We start from the raw sequence: 21,118 nt of genomic DNA on the forward strand, positions 1-21,118 counted from the left end.
GGGAAGAAATCTACTGCAGACAGGTTTAAGATTTCCAAGCATCATCAAGCCTCACACATCCCCGCAGGTACAGTTTGTAACTCTGCTCGTCTCCCTGCAGACATCCCCGTCTTTCCTACGATCACAGCCACCGTGACGTTTCAGGAGTTTCGCTACGATGAGTTTGATCAGTCCATTTTTACCATTCCCAACGACTACAAAGAAGACCCCAGCCGCTTCCCCGACCTTTAACCCCTCGAGCCGGAGCAGGAAACAAAGCGTGCAACAAGGCGACATTGTGCTACAAAACACACTTTTTGAATTAAAAAAGGAAAAATGGAGGAAAAAAACAGCAGTAATTGTCCCAACTTTGAATACAGACGGCAACAACACGGGAGAGTTTGACAAAAAAGTGGCGTCATCAGTGCTGACGGAGGCCCGCTGTGGCAAAGCGTGCCGTTGCAGGCTTTTACTCTCATCTTCAGATTTGGTTTGAATCCAACAGCCGAAAAAGTTCTTAAAGTAACTTAAAGCTGAGAGTGTGAACCTCTCATCAGCGACAGGGCATTGAAGTTCAAATAAGTGACGGCGGGGCAGGTGGGTTTTCTTTATTGGGGGTATAAGCAGAAGACCGACAACCCGTTCAGTTGATGCTATGTATTTAAGTATGTAAGTAATATTTATAAAGGGAATGTTTTTAACTGACCTGTAGTAAAGCACTGATATTACTGTGTGACACGTTAGGGAGGAATTCCACCAAAAATGACTTTTTACGTTCTTTTTCCTGCTTAAGCAGACTTAAAAAAAAAAAAAAAAAAATCTAATTTCAGCCTTGTGATATTAGATCTGGGATCAGAGAGACATCAAATTGTAACAGAATCGCTGCTTTTTTATGCTCGAGAATAACCGAACATTTGAGAAATGTTCCCAAACATGATGAAATGTCATTTAAAATGTTAAGTGACTTCTTTTGTAGGTTAAAAACCTAAAAATAATTTTTTGCAGAATTCCACTTTAACGCTGCACGTGTGTGTGTGTGCGTGTGTGCGTGCGTGCTTGTGTGCGTGAGCGTGCGTGTGTGTAATGTTGATTTTCATGGGCATGGAGTAGCATCACTGAACTTTTGGGCACTATTTAGATCCACTACAGCCACTCTACATTCAGCTGAGTTTATAGAGACTCGTTTTGTGATACTCTTAATCCCGCATTTAAAAGATTCTACTTCCATCGAGGCAACGCTAGAAATGCTGCAGTTTTTATGGTACCACAAAGTTTGCTTGAGTGGCAGCGAGTGTAAGTTATGACATCTAAGCCTTTTGTTTCTTACACCTTTTGTTAACTATGTGACAAACTGTACAATCCTGCTAAGAGAGTAATACTGGGGATTGTACGGGACGTAGGTATTAGGGAATGAATGGAAGACTACAACTCTCATGGCATTTTTACACATAACAAGAACCAGGCTTTTCTCCTGCGCAAGTGTGTAAATACAGGTTTATCTTTTATGTTCTTTTCCTATTGTTTGTGCTGATGAGTATAAGATGCCCTCTGCAAGAGGAAGAGTTGTGGAAATTTTTCTTATGTCGCGTCACGTGAGTTAATTCAAGGGGTTTATCGGTTTGTAACATGGTGGCAGTTGCTATTTTTGTACATACTTGTAATGTTTTAAAGAAGAAAAAGAAGCTCCTAATTCTCCTGTCATTATTTCCCTTCCCACTGTATCGGACAAACCTTATGAACCTCCTCCAGATGTGTGGAACAATCAGTCATCTCCACAGGGGGACAAGCACAAAAGCACAGAGGATGTCCAGGAGGTGAAAACGTCAAAACTCTTAATGAGTGTTTGTAGCTGCTGATGTGGTTCATGAGCTTTTAATCGCAGCACAAACAGATGTGCTCTTGTTTGTTTGTTAGCTTGCCTGCACCTGGAGTTTAAACAGATGGGGTAGCTCTAAGTGTTACATACATCCATACCCAGTATCAGTGTAACCAAATACAGTATATTTCATCTTTCAGATTACATTCATACATTACAAAGTGCAGCTACTGTTACTGGAAGTGTGCCTCCTCACTGACACGAACGCTTATAACGTTTTGTTTTCATGCCGTCTTCAGCCGCTTGAATTTTCCATGTTTTAAGTAGGAAATTCATTCATCTACATGTCCATTGTTCAGCGAGAACTGTTGTACAAGTCTGCGACACTATTTTCATATAAAATGTACTAAAATAAAAATTCCACATATCTAATAAGGTTTGGACTTGTTTTTTTTCACTTCTCTAACCGTTATTGTAAAAAAAAAATATGTTCACACTTTGATGTCAATCTTTTCTCGTGTTGTATGAAGTTACAGCTGGTACGACGTACAAAATGTCTAACATCTGCATCTGTTTTTCATTCAATGATTAAAAACACAAGCAGACAGTTTGACCCAATTTTATTAGTTTCCTTTGGAAAACCTGTTGCAGACAAAGTCTCTCATTGCAACGACACATTTCAATCTACAGTGTACACTTACAAAGGGGTGTGAATGGGAAGGTCAGCAGAAACACGACATGTGCGTTACAGTTAAAGCAAAATGGTTCAGCAAACCAAAACAACTGACGTGAAATTGGTGCCGGGGAGGTGAGACAGAAAGTCTGAATGAGGAAAAAAGGACTCAATCCCAACTAGTAAAATATTTACATGGACAACATTTCAGTGGAAAATGCTGCGTATTCTACTGTCAGGAAGACAAAGTTTGACAACAAAGGCAACAAAAAGAAAAAAGCATCAGGATCTTAAAAAAGTACAGCAATGACAATTTAAAACCAGGTCTCATGTTTATATTTTAGGCCTTGTTTCCTTGTCTTTACAAAAGTTATTGGACTGCTCTCCTTCTACACCCCCCACCCCCTCCCTGCCCCAATGTTTCTACAGTTAAGACAACATTTTTTTTTTTTACTCAGAGTAATCAGGCACAGACATGTTGCCTGTATTAAAAATATAAAAGGGAACAGTGGAAATATAACACGGTGTGGTTTGGGATGTTCTTAGTCACTCATCTCCATGTCTTCCTGATGGTGATCGTCTCCATTCAGCTTGGACTTTTTGGGGATTTGGCCCTCTGACCTCTCCATCTCCTCCTGGCCTTTGGGGGAAGAGGCAGAGTCAGAGTCGCTCTTCCTCTCATCGTCATCCTCCTCTCCTTCTTTTTCACTGTCATATCCCTGCTCCTCTTCATCGTAATCTCGGGTCACCTGTCAAGACAATTCAAGCGAGTGTCGGAAAACAGATGTTTTAAAGCTGTCCATTTGAAGCTGCATTTTCAGCCAAATGTCATGAAATGTAGCCGCCTACTGATTTTCAATTAGAGGCCAACGATTACAATATGTAATTCTATGCTCTAAACCAGGGTTTCTCAAAGTTTTAAAGGCCGAGCACTAATTTAAGGAGGCCACATATGATTGAGGGCTACACAGAATGCAAAATAACTTCAAAACCAATCATTTATTTAGCATTAAGACGCCAGAAAGATTCCCCAACAACACAGGAGAACCTGCAGAACGAGGGAGATTTCCTTTCTTATGCTGTCGATTCCCCCTGGTCACACATCATGTCATGTTTGGGGGCCACACAAAATGTTTCTGAGGGCTGCCAGTGGCCCACCAGCCACACTTTGAGAGACTATGCTCTAAACATACCTTAACGTCGCCTTTCTCACTATCGGACTTGCGGTCCCGATCTCGTTCCTTGTCTTTGCTCTTCTTCTTCTTGCTGCTGGAGCGTTCCCTTTCATCTCTGCTCCGGTCCTCCCTCCGATCTCTGTCGCGCTCCTTCTCACGCTCCTTGTCCTTCTTCTTCTCTTTCTTGTGACTGTGAGTAACACATTAAAAATGTCACTTTTGTATAATGGCTATATATCCGGATAAACATAACTTTAGTAAAGCAGAAAGTACTTTTATTGATTTAAGCTCATTGCAAAAAGATGTATTGCTATAAACTGGAAAAATATGAATGGACCTGGCATCTCCCAATGGTTAAAACAGATGCTGTCTAGCTTACCTTTGGAAAGAATAACATATATACATAAGTCAAGGCAACAAGAATTCGAAAAGATTTGGGGACCCTTTATTGACTTTACTAAGGACTTTGATGTTTCTGATGACTTGACTAATTTTTGAATCCCTTGCTTGAATCCCATGTACTGTATCTAGAGATGACCATCTCCTAAATTCAAAAAGAGAAGCTATGTGCTTGAAAGGCCCTGTGTTATGTGTTATCTCGGTTTATTCTATTTCTGTATTGCTTTTCTTTTTATACTTGTTTTCTATGTTTGTGTAAAGCATGTGATACTGAACTGCTTCGTAAGAACGAGTATAATTGAAAAATTGTATCACTTTGAAAGAAAAAAAAACTCCTAATAAAATGTTTATGAAAAAAAAAAAGTCACTTTTAGTTGTTGTACACTGAAATGTGATTAAATTAAAAGCACACGTCTGACAGCTCACCGTCTGGGCGATGGAGACCTGGACAACCTCCTCTTGGGAGACCGAGATGCACTGCGGCTTCGCCTGTGCCTCCTGGAAAAACAAAGTAATGAAACCATATTACTAACTGTTCATGCTTCTGTCATTCCTACCAAATTCTGGCCTGCTGCCATTTCAGGTTATCTGATGCTGTGAATACGGGAAGAACTGAAACGTGCTTGTATTTCAGCATTTCGCTAGACACTCCTCTGACCACTCACCGACTAATGCTCCGAGACCTCCTGGCACTGCTGTAGCTCTTAGGGGGCGTCTTAGACCTTTTCTTAGACTTTTCCTCCTTTCTCCTGTCCCTGATCAAGAACACAAGCAAGGTCAACAACACCATCAAACAGCTGCACATTGCAGGAAACTGTTTAACTCCTCTCACAGTGCCAGTAAGCAAGGCATCTGAGCCTGGAAAGAGGAGTTGTTCAGGAGTCCTTTGCAAAGCATTGGGTATTCAGAAAGTGTTGGGTTCAAAGGTAAACTGGCAATAAATTGAAACATAGCAGCTATTTCTGTCCTTTGGGTAATAGCTGAGACACTAACCTAGATCTACTGCGGCGGCTTCTATCCCGAGAGTGAGTCCTCCTCCTCCGTGGACTCTTGGACCTCCTCCTACTCCTTGAATGAGACCTCCGCCGAGACCGACTCTTGGAACGTCTGCCAAAATGCAAAAGTGGCACATTTTAAAACACAACATAATACTGTCAGAAATTAAATCTACCATTCATGTGTTCTGTACGTAGACACCACATCATTTTGTTTGCATCTGACATTGCTAGTCCGGACAGAACTTGTCCCGTACCTGTGTCTTGAACGAGATCTGGACCGCCTGCGCCGTGACCGCGATCGCGAGCGGGAATGTTTACGCTTGTCATCCTTCTTATCTGCATAAACAACGACAAAGTTAAATATCTACCAGGTCGTAGGGGCTTTTAAAACGAGTAGTGTATACAGCATTTATAGTTTTCAGAGAAGGGGACATGAGGAAATGGAGAACTCACTTCCTGGTTCAATGGCTGCAGAAATGAGAGACTGGGCCTCTCGGACTCTCTTCATGGCCTCTTCAATCTCCTTATTGGAGGCATCAGTTTTCAGCCCTGGATTCAAGTTCAGTCCAGCAGCTAATGGATTCAATCTGAAAGTGTCAAGAGTATTTTAGATTTTTCTCAAAGAAACAAAGACGCATTAGATTGCATACGCTCGATGAGTGTGTGTGTGTATGGTTTCTTACTTGGGGTCCATGGACTGCATGAGCTTCAGGAAGTCTGCAGAAAGAGCCTGAAAGAATGGAGGACAATGTTTACTTATGAGAAAGACATTTTGTTTTGAGCATACGGCGACTACGAATGTGACTGAACAAGTGCTCACCTGGGGGTTCATGTTGGGTCCCGGCAGTCCCATGGCAGCCATTTGCTCCATGTTGGGAGCTCCAAGACCTCCGAAAGGCGTCCCTCCCATCTGAAATTACACATTGATGCATTGCTGTGCTAAGTAAACAGAACTCACCACCCTTTGTATGCAGCACCCAGCACCATGTATTAATTATCAGCAGATTAATGATTGTGCCTCAATTCAAAGGACTATCAGTGCTCCCTCTCTTCATGTTACGTTCCAGTTGATTTTTATGAAACAAAAATACTAAAAAAAAAACACTTTCCCCAATTTCCTTCTACATTTAGTCCCAATTTAACTTCTTTAACTCATAATTAGATCAAATTATGAGTTAATAATTTCTAACACTTCTTATGCTTTGGGTGTTGGAACACACACCATTAACGAGTTTACAGTCTCTTAATAACTTTGACAAATATGGCTGATATTCACAAGTGCTGCTTGGAGTCTAAAAACATACAGCATGTTTTGGAAAATGTCAGGAATTAGAAAATAGAAATATTCAACATTTTACATGAATTATAACTAAACTTACAATCATTGATAACTATCAATGATTCTTGTACAGCAATAGAAAAAGAGAAACCCAAGATGAACACTTGCATAGACCATGAGTACAATCTAAGCTTTTAAAAGCAAACTTAAATGTCAAAACTCACTGTTGCCAGAGGATTGGGTGTTGGGAGAAGGCCTCCTCCAGGCATCATTCCTGCCACGGCATTGGCTGGAGCCAGCAGCGACATAGCTTTAGATTCATCAGGAATGACTCCTGGAGAGAAACGACATTTCAGTGCGTGCTCCGAGCAGACATCGATAAACACTCAGACAAGACTTGCAGACAAGCCACCTCAGTCTAACTACTCTGTAGTAAAAAAAAATAATAAAAAATCCACTTTTTGTCTTGTCTGTAAATCTTGATCCCTGACTTTTTTTTTTTTTTTTTTTTGTGAAAGTATGATTGTAGGATTAGCAGCTATGAGTTTAAAAGTCACAATACACACTGTGGTCAACACTGCCAAGATTTTATCACCTGTACTTGTTTTTTAAGTCATGAACCAAACGTAAGCAAGCACAGCCAGTTGTCCCGTGGGATGTGCTCTCAACTTTCATTAGATGTTTTATGAACAAGCGACTCGCGCCGGCTGCTTCGCTATAAAGCACACAAAAACATTGAGATACAGAAAACAAAGTTCATGATTTTGGTGGAGACACAAGGGTACATTTCAACATCACTTACCATCACCAATACAAAAACAGAAAAGGTTCAGTCAGATTGCCTTTTCTGGGCTTTTGTTGGTGGTTAATTTGTACAATCCCACCACACAAAAAAAACTTGACAACCAGATAAAGTGCTGCTAACAAGCTACAGTACTGTTAGGTTTAAGCCGACAGTAAGTCACTAAAAACACTAAACAATATCAAAGATAAACTGCACTAAACAGTAACAGTTATGGGCTATTGCCAGCAAAAGCTGTGATAAAATCATGAAAAATGTGCCCAAAGCTGAAGCAAAATCAGATAGTAAAATCAAAGGAAAAAATCTTATGGAGATGATCATCCATGGTTGTGCAATCTGAAAACAGGCTATTTTTAATCTGACATTTTACATTTTAAAAAGGGGAGAGAGAGAGGGAGAGAGAGAAACATACACACACATGCGCACACGCACGCACACACACACACACACACACACACACACACAAACAGAAAGGACACTTGAGAAACAGGATAAGGCTGCAGAAGACAAAACTGTTGGTGGCATTTTCAGCAGGGCCTGGTATATAGGGCTGGCTGAACCAGGAAAAAGAACTGTAAAACACAACAACAAAAGAAACACCACTGTTAAACGTGAGAGTCACTCAACTCGTTCAGAGTCATGTGTGGAGAGGGTCAATAAAAAAGCATTTTTACTGCAACATCAAGCAGAGGCTCAAAACTACTTTTACCTTGTGTGAGTTAGTGAAAATTTGGAAGTACTGATGCAGAGTGAAATTATGTGCTTTGGCACATTAAGCCAGTAAATGCCAAAAGCAGTTTGTGCGCTTATCATGATTAATAACCAAATTATGTGCTAATTAACTTCCACCACATCTGCTGAAAGTAACTGCATAGATGATGGCACACCTTCAAAATCTATTCTAGCATGCACAGCTGATTAGTTCATCTATCCTGCATGCTTTGTGCTTGGTGTAGGGATGTCCCGAACATTTTCCCCCTGATCTGAGCCATTTAATATTAGGATTCTCCCAATACCAAGTCCAGATCCAGTATTTACATTTTCCTTTATAATACAGTTGTGCAGTGTATACTTAGCATGATCAGGCCAAGATCGGATTCAATAAGGCTATCCGGTTAGGGTGTGTTTGTTGAACCAGTCCACCTTAAGGAAAAAAACAGATCCGCAACAGGACAACTTACCCCTGGAGTTTGTTAACTATAGGCTCGCCCTACTTGAACCTAAAAATAGGTCTAATCAGTCAGTAACTGAAAACACCAGTCCGTATGTACTTCAGTGTTGCAAATAATGTCAGTGGACAAGAGTGTCAGTGTGGAACAGCTGTCTTAAGTATCAGTTTATCTGGTATACCCACATTTAAATGCAGTTTTCAGCTGCATATCTTTAAAAAGTGTATGACTCTTGCAAAATGTAGCTGATTTTTCTTGCTGATGTTAGGGTGGATACCATGAATTAAAACTTAGCTTACATTTATAGGTTCATGCACAATGGGATATTTTGGCAGCTGGCGTCCCCACAGTGCAAAAAGTTTAAATATAAACAGAGGATCAGAAGTGGTTTGAGCTTGAAGACGATACCAATTAGTTAAAAAAATGTTTCAATCTGCCTCAATGCCAATCCAGCAGATCTGCTCGGGGCATCCCTAGCTTGGTGCATGCCTACTTATCGACATATGTTTCATTTGAAAAGCATTAAAATCCTTTGAACATATGAGGAACTGCACCCTCTCCCCCACCCCCTCATTTTGCGTGGATAGTTTTTTAAAGAAAAGATGCCTTGAACAGAGACAAAAATCAAAGAGTTAATATTTTACTGCAGAACAAGAGAGAGAAGGGGGCTTGCGAGCCTGGTGCCATTATTTTTTCTAATCTCCTGATGGCAGCAGAGGACCACTTTCAGCCAGCAAGGAAGGGGCTCTCTGCAAATGACTTGTCCACTATGAAAACCACAACACAAATAACAGAGAGAGAAGTTTACAGCTAGATTGTAAGACATGGACACAAATGTACATTTCCCTTTTACATACCTAGTAATGCCAAGCACTGAAAAGCTTAGCTAATTCTGCTAGGTCAGAAAAAACTCACAATGGCTCAGATTGTGTTTTTAATTATATTCAAACAACCTACACATTGTGATGCATGTTCACAGATAGCCATGTGAGCGAGGCAAAAATAAAACAGACACCCACCTTCAGCAAAAGGGACCACGATCAGGGCTCTGTCCACGAAGACGGTGTTCGTCAGGTGTTGGGAAACTCCCACCGACTCAGACTCAAGGAACTTTACAAAACAGACACGTGAAGTCACAGGCAAGGGAGAGTCACTGGAAAAAAATACAGATATGTTGTGCAAAGAATACAAACAAAGAGACCAAACATGCCTTCTTCAAACTGACTTGAATGAGTTGTGTGTCCACAGGGATGACTAAGTTAATAATGGAGTACAGGCTATATGGGCCCACTGTGATCTGTACATCCTCTGCTTGTACCACCAAGGTATCTTGGATATATTTAATTACCAGTGTGGTGTAATGTTAGCACAATTCTTATCGCTCACTGAACCTCTCTTTCACCCATGAGTGAAGTTATGATCAGATTGTTAGTATGCTACATTCCTGGACATGTTCTACCTGCCCCAGAAGCCAGGAGTTATTTGATAAAGGAAAACACAAAGCAGAAAACAATTATAAAACATAAAACATCAATGTTACAATACTGTAATAATGAAGTATGTATAACAGCTAATAAGCTTCCCATGTGGGATCTAGGGAACCTAACAGGAAGTCACCAACAACATATAAATTGACTTGTTTTGATTTAAACTTCTCAGCATTAGTACCTTAGAAAATACTGCAGGTTTTACATTTAGGGCTGCAAATATTATTTGTAGAACTGATTAGTGTAACAATTACTTGCTCAATTGGATCTATGAAATGTCATAGAAAGACAAAATGCACAAATAAATGCATTTACAGTGATACAACAAAACAATGGCAATGCAGCTTGACCTAATGTTCAGTGATGAACTTACTGGTGTTTTAATTGATTGATTGGAAGCACTTAGTGCTTCCAATCAATCAATTACAGATTAATATAATATAATCTTTAGTTAAAATCCCAGCATTTTCTGTTAGATAATTAACCAAAACAACTAACAAATAGTCAAAATAGTTGTCGATTAACATACTGTCGAACGGTCGACTAGCTAACTGTTTAGATACTATTTACATCCAGGCGTCTGTGGAGAAAAAAAAGCACGACATAAATCTGCTCTAATCCACTCACATAAGCACACAACAGGAAATTGATCAATATGTGCCCCTCATGTGGTAAAGCTAAGGGGAGTGACTGCAGCAGCGTTCACTAAAGGCGCGGGCAAACGTTAGCATTAGCAAGCTAATGCATTAGCAGCGAGGCCTACTCGACACAACAAGGCCTCGATAGAAGCCCAGCGCGAGGCAGGTAAGAAAGCGCTATGTCTACTTGAAAGTTTGCCAATACTCACTCAGGTGGAAACAGTTTGAGCTCCTCTATGTTTCCGAGGAAGCCAAACAGCGTCCTCATTTGGTCGGACGTCGTGCTCGGGGAGACATTTGTCACCTGAATGACGTGCGTGTTGGAGTTCATTTTCGCGAGTGCTAAACCAGCTAGCTAGCTATATGCTAGCAACGTGTCTGAACTTAAAACAAAAAAAGTCGAGCTAGGTAACGATTATGAGGAAAACAACATCAGACGGACGAAAAAGCTAGCATCGTTCCTGTAGGTAGAAGATGGCTAACATTTGCTGCGGAGAAGAACACAACGGCCGCGGTCAGAGAGCAACAATGCCGCTGCCGAAAATGTCGTGAGGCAGGAATGCTGCTTTTACGTGCCGTTTGTAAGCTCGTACAAATTAATTTTTGCCCCAGCCATCACGACTTCTCTCATCCAAGTGTGGCAAAATGATGGCTTTGTGTTTTTGATTGATGTTCACCATTGGTGGAAGAAATAATTTGACCATTTGTTTAAGTTAAAATAGTAATATTTAGTTTTGTACATGTAAAATCTTTAGCCTCACCATTACTGGATCGTTGAGGCTGAAATTAATATCAGTATTTGTGAGTTTGAAACATATAGTAATGCTTTTTTTAAATTTGACCTGTACACATAACAATCTTGATACAAATTATGATTAGATTTTTATGAAAGAATATAGTTATGATGGTGACATGGTTTTTCAATTACATAAAACCTAGTTCAGCATTTCTGTACTGAATTCCAAAGGAGTTGAGCAAAAGTCAAGGTACGTGAAGGCGTTTCACCTCCCATCCAAGAGGCTTCTTCAGAACTGAAGAACGGACGTCGTGAATTGAGTTATTCACAACTGAAGAAGCCTCTTGGATGGGAAGCGAAACGCCTTCAAGTACCTTCAACAAGTCCAGTTGACTTTTGGTCCACTCCTACGGAATAACTATGACCTGGATGACTGAGAATCTTCATAGACACATTGCTTCTGTACTGAAACTTGTTTGCAGACATACAGATAAACACATACGGCAGCTTATACATATAACGTTGATGCTTGAATGTGTTAGTAGCGGCTGATACATCAGCCTAGTTGGTTTATTGGTATAGCGCTAGTAAAATCATAATCTGGAAAGTAAATACAGTTGTCAAATAAATTCTTTATAGTTTAAAGAAGCATCAAATGGAAATACTCTATCCAAGTACCCCAAAACTGTACTTAGGTACAGCTCTTGAGCAAATGTACTTAGTTGCTTCCATTTATGAAATCTACATAATATTTACATAAAGCTCCAGAAACATATGTATGAAGTACAACATAAGAATATGACTATACTAACTATAATGTAAGCATATACAGTATCATGGCTGGTGTAGAAACAACCTGACCAACTATTTGACACATCTTAATCTCTACTCAAGGAATTTTTTTTTTCTAACTGTCCCTGAAGGCGGCATAGCTCGGAATACGGCTGGCCGTGAAGGGGGCGTGGCTACGGAAGTGTCACAGTATGTTGTTGCTAGGCTGTTAGCTGGTGGTTTCTCCAAAACGTCTTTTTGCTGATTTTATTCTCGAAATCACAAAGCCATGCAAACCCCGTAATCGTTTAAGAACGACAAATGCGTGCAAAGATCCGTCGGTAATTTAAAACAAACGGTGCGTTTACGTGAATCAAACAGCGTCGGAGGGCAGCTGAACGACCCGCATCTGGCGCAAAGTCGTCGCCTGCTAACGTTAACTTAGCATCCTCGATTCCAGTCTGCAGGTCAACAGGTCGCTGCAGTGGTTGCTGCTGCAGACATTTTGATTTTATGGCATCTCAAGAGCGTTGATTGTGTCGTTGAAATTCACTGTAACGGTAGCTACGGTAGGCTTTGCTTCTTAGAGTAAATCAGGGCTGTATAATCCCCGAGCGAGCTGTCAAGATGGACCTGCAGAGATCAACGACATGAGACAGGCAAGTGGACGTGCCAATGCAGCCTTTCTTATGCAATGATAAGTTTTATCTTCTGTGCATGATTACAGTGGAATGTTAGAGCCTTTTTTTGCAAGTGTTAGTGTTTACGGTGCAACATTGGCGCAAAATGTATAAAAACACTGCATGCAATCCCCAAGATTCAAACAATACAACCATCATAGACAGGAAAAGGGTAATGAACTGTTTCCAACCTAATGTTAACAATATATTTAGAAAGACAGCATACAGTCAAAACTGTAAAAAGACCAGAATATAAAAATAAACATAAAGGGAGCACATGTGTGAAAACACCACATCTGCATATTTAAAGTGTTCAGAGTGAACGTTCTTATTTAAGCCCACTTTCAAATTTGGCACAAAAAAAAAAGAAAAATCATCATTTTATTCTTTATGATGTTTCTGCCAATGATGCTGTTTCAAAACACGTTATCAAAAATTAAATGATTAGTGTTTTGGTCAAGACACATGTTAGAGCATTACTTGAATTAGAAATATTGTGTCTTTATAGATTAAATTATGAGTTTTAGCATGCTAGCGAACAGACTACATGCTGCATCAATAGCATAGCTGCATAGTATGGTTCATTGCAATGATAAGCATATATAGTTGATATTATTATACTGTTAAATATACAATAAATGTGTATGTTTGTCTTTTTTATTAACATGTTTACCCAGTGGGCTTTAAGGGGACCTATCAAAAAAAATCCTTTAGCATTAAATATCCTATTAATCATAAATTCACTGATGTTTCCTTTAAGCTCACCTGCTCCAATTAAGCCCACTTCACAGTTTTCAATGGGCTTTTCTCCCTTTTGACATTTTAACCATTTTCCTCACAAATTTTGACCTCACCTGATGAATGGACCTCCATATTTAGAGAGACAACAGTGCTAATGTTTTTTAATCTTTAATTTATAGATGACTTTCAGTTTAAGATGACTAAAATACAAAGAACTGCAGATCATGGCCACATATGATGGACACATGCCATCTGGGAGGGAACAATGCAGAATCTTTCTGGATCTTTTCAAGGACTGTTTACCACACAAAGTCATTGTCCAAAATGAAAAACAACCACAAACAACCTGTAATTATCTTAAAGTCAGTTCTCATGTAAAGGATTGTAATTTGTGCACCGACTTTCTTTACATTTTTACAGTTTTAGGTGGGCGCTGTCATCACTGTGTGACAAGACCAGGATTAAAATGAGTATTATCTCTCTTACAGGAAAAGATGGCAATTTACGGAAGATAACCATGAACTGGAAGGACACAAAATGGTGAATGTTTTCCCATGTCCACCGCTATTCTCATGACACCAACTGGGAGATATGGGCATCCTGAGACTGCTAGCCAGAATCATGGGTAGGATCAGTACTTTCAGGTCCTATCAGTTTGTGCTTCTCCTGGCTGCAGCACTTGCTGTTGTAGCTTTTTACTACTTTGGCTCGGAGAGGCAGAACTTCTCCAGCACCACAAAGAGGATCAAGCAGACCCAGGCCAGCCACAACGCCAACAGAAACGATGCAGACCTGACTGTGGACACCAGGCTCTCACACCCAGCCGGATCTGACGAGCAAGGCGGGGAAGAGCGAGTTTCAGGAGGTGAGGGCGACGGATTTAGGTCCAGGAAAGAGAACGGTGACGCTGGGGACCAACGCTACCACGCACTCATGATGTTCACCAAGGTGGACAAGAGCCGGAGTCTGCAGGACAAGTTCAGGGTTGCCATGTTGTCCATGGTTAAGCACGGACACTTCCTGGAAGGAGAGGTGATGGTCCTTCATTTTGTGAGTGACCAGGCCAGCAAAGAACTGGGAGAGATGATGCTGCAAGAACTCCTCCTTGATGCAACGTTTAAGTACGAGGTAGGGAGACTAAAAATGTGTTTTCACCCTACCGTGTCTGTGTTATTTATTGATTTCAAGATTAGAAGAAATCCTCACAATATTTTTTTCTCATATTGATGGAAGTTTTTTAGTATAGTTGCCTTTTATGTGCATTGAAATAACTTGAGTTTGATCGTATGCTGTTGAGATAATGGGATAGACTTTCACATCATGAAGTTAAATGAGGGAAGATAAAAGCAATTTAGTATTTGTATTAAAGTCTTTGTAGTAAAACAGTGAAACAGAAACTCTGTAGAAACACAGCTGACTGGTTTATTGTTGCATCTGTTTTGCATTTTGCACAATGGACCTGATGAGCTGATGGACCAGTAGCAGAATCACTGTCTTTCACAGAAAGTTTTATTAGTTCAACATTCAACACTTTAAAGTCAGATGTAAAGGAGCATTCAGTAGTTAACTTCTGACTAGGAGAGTAATTTTTTTGCACTTTAACACACCGTTTTGACAGTCTGTATTTTGGCAGTGTTGGGTGGAGGTTGTCAAAATAGTAGCCCCAGTAGACGAATAGGATAACAGCATACACTTTTGGACAGTCTCCTTTCAAAGGCATTCATAGTGTTGCACTCTTTTGAATACACATGCCAGAAATAGTTGTCTTCAGTTAAAAAAAGACCAAAAGGGCGCTTGTGAGAGAAGTTAAAGTCCTTATTTTATTTATTTATTTTTCTCGCCCCCGCACACCTGGCCGATTGCTGAATGAAGTGGGGATGCTTTACAGCTTGTTGATTTGCAGCTGTCATTTCCAATGTCAGAAAGTTGTGTGGTTGACAGGATTTTAGACACTGTTCAACAACTTGACAAGCACTTTGTTTGAAGCGTGCTGACCCCTTAACCCAGGCCTCCTCTAGACACTGAGGGACATTAGCTGTTGGTGCTGTTTTATGTGGAAACACATGGGGGCAGCATTGGCCTACCAAACTAATCCCTCACTAATGGGGATATCCCTTCCTTACTGTGTTTTCTCTGCCAAAACAGAGGATTACCGTATAACCCTCCTCTGCTGCTCTTTCTGTTGCATACAAAGTCCTGCCCCATTTCTCCTCCTTTGTATCCTTCACAGAGCACAAGATCATAAACTTGTTTACACATTACTTATCCCTTTCCAAATCCTCTTCACCAGCTCGGCCTTTTCTCTCAGGAATGTCTCATCATCTACAACATCTGGTGTGGATGTAACAACGCTGTATTAGCTTAGGCTGATCTCATGCTTGCTTTGGATTGGTTAAAGGTTCGCTCAGCTTGCCATCTTGGCAGTTTTCGAACCTGTTGGTCAGATTGCTTCGTGACCATTTTACACTCTTCTATTCTCAGACTGAGTTCAGGAGCGCTGCAGAAGTGTGTCAAACTGTTTACTGTTCACATTTGATGTGTGATGATGAAGAGCTGTAAGACCTGCTACACCAATATAAAAAGAAATCTGTAGTGTCACCTGGGTGTCGAAGAGGACCAGTCGAGATTATAAGGATCGTTAATTAACAGCGTCAAACAAACATCAATCCATCCACCCATTCATTGTTTATACCACTTGTCCTTAAGGATTGCGGGGGGGCTGGAGACAATGCCAGCTGGCTTAGGGCGAGAGGCGGGATACACCCTGGACCGGTCGCCAGTCACTCGCAGGGCTACGCAGACAACCATCCACACTCACACCCACACTACGGACAATTTAGAGTCGTCACATAAACAAACACTCAAAAATATTGGCAGCATGAAGCACATTTTTCTGGTTATATTTATGTAAACCGTCAGCCAGAAATCTGTCAGAAAAAGCAGAGTGAAGCAGAGTGTTGCTGAGGAGAGACAGTGCAGACATTGTGAGATATTTTAAGATTATAAGAGCCGGGTTTGAGTTTACGGACCAGTCTGAGTCTATGCCCGAGTCCATTGTGCTCTCAATGCATTGTAACTCAAATTCACATAGGAGAGCCTGACTAATACTGGATTTGTACTTTGTTGTTCAACATTTTGGTTAGAGCTCAACTGATTAACCTGTGAGGAGAATATTGGCATATTGCAGACATATCAGTATCGGTGTGTGTGTCAGCCGATATCTAACAACAAATGGTTGTAAAGAAATGACAAACTAGGCTCAAAGTAATTTATGTACAGTGTCTCCATTACGCAGTTTGTCCACTAGGGAACACTTACATGTTCATTTTCCAACTGTAAAATGTATCTAGGTTGTTCACTGTTCTTAAGGAAAACTAATCAATGGGATCCATATCAAGATTTTTTGTTTGTTAAAAAATTACAGTCGGACAGTATTTCATTATAGGTAGTTTTGATATTGATTTGTATCAACCTCAAAAGAGTTGTTCAGGCAAGAACTTTGATATGGATCCCTTAAATTTGGTTATTAAAGAATTGTAATGAAGATATGTATTGAGCTGCACATTTTACAGTAAAAGTGAGAATGTTGTTGTCTATGCTGAACAAACTATAAAAAGGCAACTGTCTCTAAATGACCTCAAACACATCTTTGGCCACGAACCGCTGAACCCACAGGTTGACTGTGGCCGGGAACTTTAGGTGCATAATTGGTTCCCTGTCATACCCCCCAAAAAAATCCTCATTAAAAAGACACATGTGTAGCGATCCATACTACAGGATTTTTACTCATCAGCAGGCAAATACACTGTTGCTAATATGTCAACACTATCAATGCTGATGCATCATTCAGGCTCTAGTTAGTACACCCTGGCCCAAGGAAACAAGTTTTTATAACTCTCTTAGATAATTCTTCACTCCCCCCCCCCCCAATAAAAGTTGCATGCTCCATAAATTCTAAATGTGCCTGGATTGGACCAGCAGGCTGTACGCCCAGTGATATTTACCAATCTCATGGTATCATTCCAGACCAGTGCTTTTAAACATTGTGGTTTGAGATAATGAATCATGAAGTAATGTTCTGCCACCACTGACACAAGCACAGCTTCTTATGCACACACAAACAGGCGCTCACAGAAGGCCTGTCAAAGTTACAGATGGGACGGGGACACCCCAGGGGCAGACAGAGGCTGTGTACACAAGCATGTTGACATCCCTGTCCGCTCATCTCAAGCCTCGTTTCTTTTAATTATTAATCTGAAAAGAGCAAGAGGGTGAGGCAGCGGTTATGCAAGAATTTTTAGCCTCCATCACTTCCCAACGGCGGTATATGCGATGACCCACTCAACATTCGCAACAAACAGCCTGCAGAGTCGCACTGCCGAGAGGCTGTGCTCATTACTGCTGACCAGCGTTCACACAGTTCTCGTGACACAGCACACTGGAGTCTTTCTGCACTCAAGCCATCGCTTCATGAAATGTTTCACTTTCATGTCATTTTTTTAGGAGTGTATCTGTTGGAGTGTTATGTAACTCACAACAGGGAAGTGCTATAAGATTACAAGTAAATTAGCAGGCTCCAGTAACTACAAAAACAGTTTGGAAGATGGATAAAGTCATGTTGTTATGAAGGCCTTTGGGGGCTTCCCGTCCTTATGGAGATCCTTTGAAATGAATGTCCTACCAACAGGCACCCACAATGGGCATCATGTTCTGACTGTACTTTGTAAACCTTTTTTTGTTCCTGTGCTGTTTATGTTTTAATGTATGCAGATAAAAAGATGCGTGCATGAGTTTAGTGGATATTTATTGAAAAACCCTACCTCACAAAAGCAATAAATGTAACTTATTGGGAAATAAATTTCTGGATAAAAGATTATGGTTGTTTTAAAGTTATCTGCATATAAAGTTATCTCCATATGTTTTATATTTAGGTGGATATAAGCGTAAACATCTTGATTTGCTTCCTCTCGTCCTCAGTAGTTTATGGTAAGCAAGCCTGGCCATAAAAAGGGGCCATAAAAGTCAAAAAAGGAAATTTTGCTCTTGAGGAACAACTTGCCATTGACTGCCAAACATGTCCAGCCTCTGAGGTCAACGTCGTGCAGCTAGTTTTGTTTGTGAACTAATAATATTACGTGGCCAAACAGACTGGATGCCAAAAGTGTCACAAGAGCAGATAACAGAACAGGACCGTATTTATTTTATCATAGGATAAACAATGCTATTTAACTACTTGGCACTTGTCAGCACGCTCAAAAATCTATAATCTTTGAAAAATCTGAGTTGGATGAGGGTGGGGTGAGTGACTGATCTCTTCCACATTAAAATGGTAAGCAATAGTCTGTAAGATCGCCATCAGCCTCTCACACATTCAGCTTCTGAGGAAGGGTGGGTCCTTAACTTGTCCCTCACAAACCACAGGTCCTAAGTATAAAATAGCAGCTAGTACTTAGGCTCTTAAAACGGCCAAGCTTCATTCACTTGCATATTGAAGCACCTCAGACTTCAAAGTCTGGTTAGTCGGCAAACTCCTCTGGTTGGTCTTCTTGTGCAAGCTGCAAGAGTGGAAGCAATCATAGCTGCACACATGACACAAAAGCAGACTGCTATCAACTGTGCGTCACTTGTGCTTTTAAAGGGAAAATGTAAAAATACACAGACAAACATTTTGGAGGGTTATAGAAGTTGGATTTGTGTAAGCTGGAAAATAAGATGCATGCAGCGTAAAAAAGCTGATAGCTAGTACATAGATAGTTCAAATACATGCTATAAAGTGGATTTAACAATCTACCTCTATCCATACTTCTTGTTAATCTTGCTTTACTATGGTCATGTCAAATACAGAGAGACATCATTTTACGCAACTCATTTTACTTTTACTTTGCTTCCTGTGGTTTGTTTTTGGTTTTAGTTGTGATTGGCGGCGGGTGTGTCAAGTTGAAAACTGAGAGCGTTAGCTTTTGGTTGAAAGTTTTATTCTGGATAGAGAAATGTGGAAACCACAAGAGCAAAAGGTGGCAATGAGACAAATGTATCGTTTAATAAGAAACCGTGAACATATTTTCTGATATTTGCACTATGATGCTCGTACAGCTACAGCAAACTATTTTGGAAGAGTTAAGGAAGTCTAATAAATGCCTACAATATACATGTGTCCTTTACAGTCCCAGTGAGTGACAATTAATTATCAGGATTTTAGCACTACATCCTGTTGTAGTGATTTATGTGACATTACCAGCTGCAGCCCAGGACAGCACTGATTTCCCCAAACGACTGAAGGCTTACCTTAATCTCCCAGGGATCATTAAATGATGTTTGCCCATTGAGGCACATGGGCCCGGTTTATAATACGACAGCCATATTGTCCAGCTTTTATGTTTTAAGCCTTTAACACACACACTTGCAAGGCCAGATTCTCTTCATTAAATGCTGTTTGTCCCATACTGACATATTTAATTTTCCTTTTGCAGGAAAGCTTTAATGATAATCAGTGCTTACTATATTTAAAAATGAATTATCTTTCAGTAATCTGTAGACTATTGCTCCGATAGGAACTGCTGCCTTGCAGCGGTCGTGGGATTTTAAGCTCAGAGGAGGAGCACTGAGAGGTGGGAAACATGGGCACAGGAAGACCGTGTTTAATGCAAAATGGGTTGTAGATTAGTGTGAGTGTTTGACCATCATATGAAGCAACATTTGTGGTCAAAATGTATAGATTAATTAACAAATGTACCATATTTTTATTTCTCTTAAAGACAGCATTGTCCCCTTTATTAATCGTGGACAGTAAAAAGTTTGAGAGGTTGAGCTGGTTGATACTAATGGATTCAAACACTGTGATGCTTTTGACCAAATGCCTTAATATAATGTATATGTGATGTAACGTAATATATAATGTTCATTGTAATGTAGTCATATTTACAGGAAACATTTTAGGAAGAAGGTCAAGGTTGATGTGAGGCCTTCGCTGTCTCTCTGAACAGTCTGACAAAATCAAAACAGGAATGTAGCCTTTAAAGTGAGGAAAACACAGATTTAAGTCCATATTGCAATAACACAAATCTTATGGTCTTACGGAATAAAGTGACATCTTTGATAGCTCCATACATTGCCCAGCTCTACTGCAGTTGGAACAGAATTGTTTTACTAATATGACTCGTGTGTGTGTGTTGATCTGTCGAGCAGGTGTTGTTCCATGACGTGGAGGCTCTCACACAGAAGCTGTTCCCTATTGTGGAGGCCATGCAGAAACACTTCAGCGCTGGCTCTGGGGCTTACTACAGCGATGCCATCTTCTTCCTGTCTGTTGCCATGCATCACATCATGCCTGAAAGTAAGAAAAGCACTTTCTGTTAATCACTGATGCATATATTCTCTTGTATGTTGCTCTCAGTGGGGTGAAATTGTACTCAGCAGACAGCAGAATTTCATTTGAGCAAATGAGGAAAATCGTAAGTGCTTTAGTTATTAAATTACATAATTTACCTGCTGGTTGAGAAAGGGCCAAGGCATTACATCTAAGAAAAACATATTTTTTTTACATGAATACTGTTACTTTATATAGCTTTAAAAATAGCATTCTGCTTTGATTCTGTGGCAGACCGTGTTTTAAATTCACTCAGATGCTCACTTCTCTGTCCTGGCACTGCTGGCGCACAGCTGGAGAAGTCGGTTTGGGCAGGTATCTAACAGACACGTGGCATGCTGCAGAGGCCCTGGGGAGTAAGGGAGGAAGGATGTGTTTTGTCACTGCTGCCCACATTAGTGCCCCCTGT

At 40.4% G+C, this 21,118-nt stretch overlaps 3 protein-coding genes across 3 annotated transcripts in view; 2 read left to right on the forward strand and 1 right to left on the reverse strand.

The window, feature by feature from the left end:
• The window catches only part of ankrd13c (ankyrin repeat domain 13C), a 28,049-nt gene extending 26,388 nt beyond the window's left edge, over positions 1 to 1,661 (forward strand). The window contains exon 13 of the mRNA XM_070831921.1: positions 101 to 1,661. Within this exon, the coding sequence (XP_070688022.1) occupies positions 101 to 231 (131 nt within the window). The 3' untranslated portion in view covers positions 232 to 1,661. The remainder of the gene's footprint in view (positions 1 to 100) is intronic.
• A 737-nt stretch (positions 1,662 to 2,398) lies between these two features.
• On the reverse strand, positions 2,399 to 10,974 carry LOC139202203 (serine/arginine-rich splicing factor 11-like). Its single transcript, XM_070831565.1, has 12 exons — positions 10,625 to 10,974; positions 9,310 to 9,443; positions 6,544 to 6,653; positions 5,861 to 5,950; positions 5,724 to 5,770; positions 5,494 to 5,627; positions 5,295 to 5,376; positions 5,036 to 5,149; positions 4,708 to 4,797; positions 4,469 to 4,540; positions 3,662 to 3,833; positions 2,399 to 3,217 (listed from the first exon to the last, which is right to left on the reverse strand). The coding sequence occupies exons 1-12, from the start codon at positions 10,744 to 10,746 to the stop codon at positions 3,011 to 3,013; spliced, it is 1,374 nt and encodes a 457-aa protein (XP_070687666.1). The 5' UTR covers positions 10,747 to 10,974; the 3' UTR covers positions 2,399 to 3,010.
• The window catches only part of xxylt1 (xyloside xylosyltransferase 1), a 28,441-nt gene continuing 17,794 nt past the window's right edge, over positions 10,472 to 21,118 (forward strand). Inside the window, exons 1-3 of the mRNA XM_070831566.1 lie at positions 10,472 to 10,581; positions 13,832 to 14,471; positions 20,529 to 20,676. Of these exons, the coding sequence (XP_070687667.1) occupies positions 13,935 to 14,471; positions 20,529 to 20,676 (685 nt within the window). The 5' untranslated portion in view covers positions 10,472 to 10,581; positions 13,832 to 13,934. The remainder of the gene's footprint in view (positions 10,582 to 13,831; positions 14,472 to 20,528; positions 20,677 to 21,118) is intronic.

This window comes from Pempheris klunzingeri, chromosome 6 (genome assembly GCF_042242105.1).
Source record: "Pempheris klunzingeri isolate RE-2024b chromosome 6, fPemKlu1.hap1, whole genome shotgun sequence".
In the NCBI taxonomy this organism is placed as follows: Eukaryota; Metazoa; Chordata; class Actinopteri; order Acropomatiformes; family Pempheridae; genus Pempheris; species Pempheris klunzingeri.

Excerpts from the sequence above, each read along its gene's own strand:
- LOC139202203 (XM_070831565.1), bottom strand. The coding sequence starts at position 10,746 with ATGAACTCCAACACGCACGTCATTCAGGTGACAAATGTCTCCCCGAGC. Across the intron at positions 9,444-10,624 it reads CTCAAACTGTTTCCACCTGA|TGACTCTCCCTTGCCTGTGA; the intron begins GTGAGTATTGGC and ends ATTTTTTTCCAG. Across the intron at positions 5,771-5,860 it reads GACCCAACATGAACCCCCAG|GCTCTTTCTGCAGACTTCCT; the intron begins GTGAGCACTTGT and ends CCATTCTTTCAG.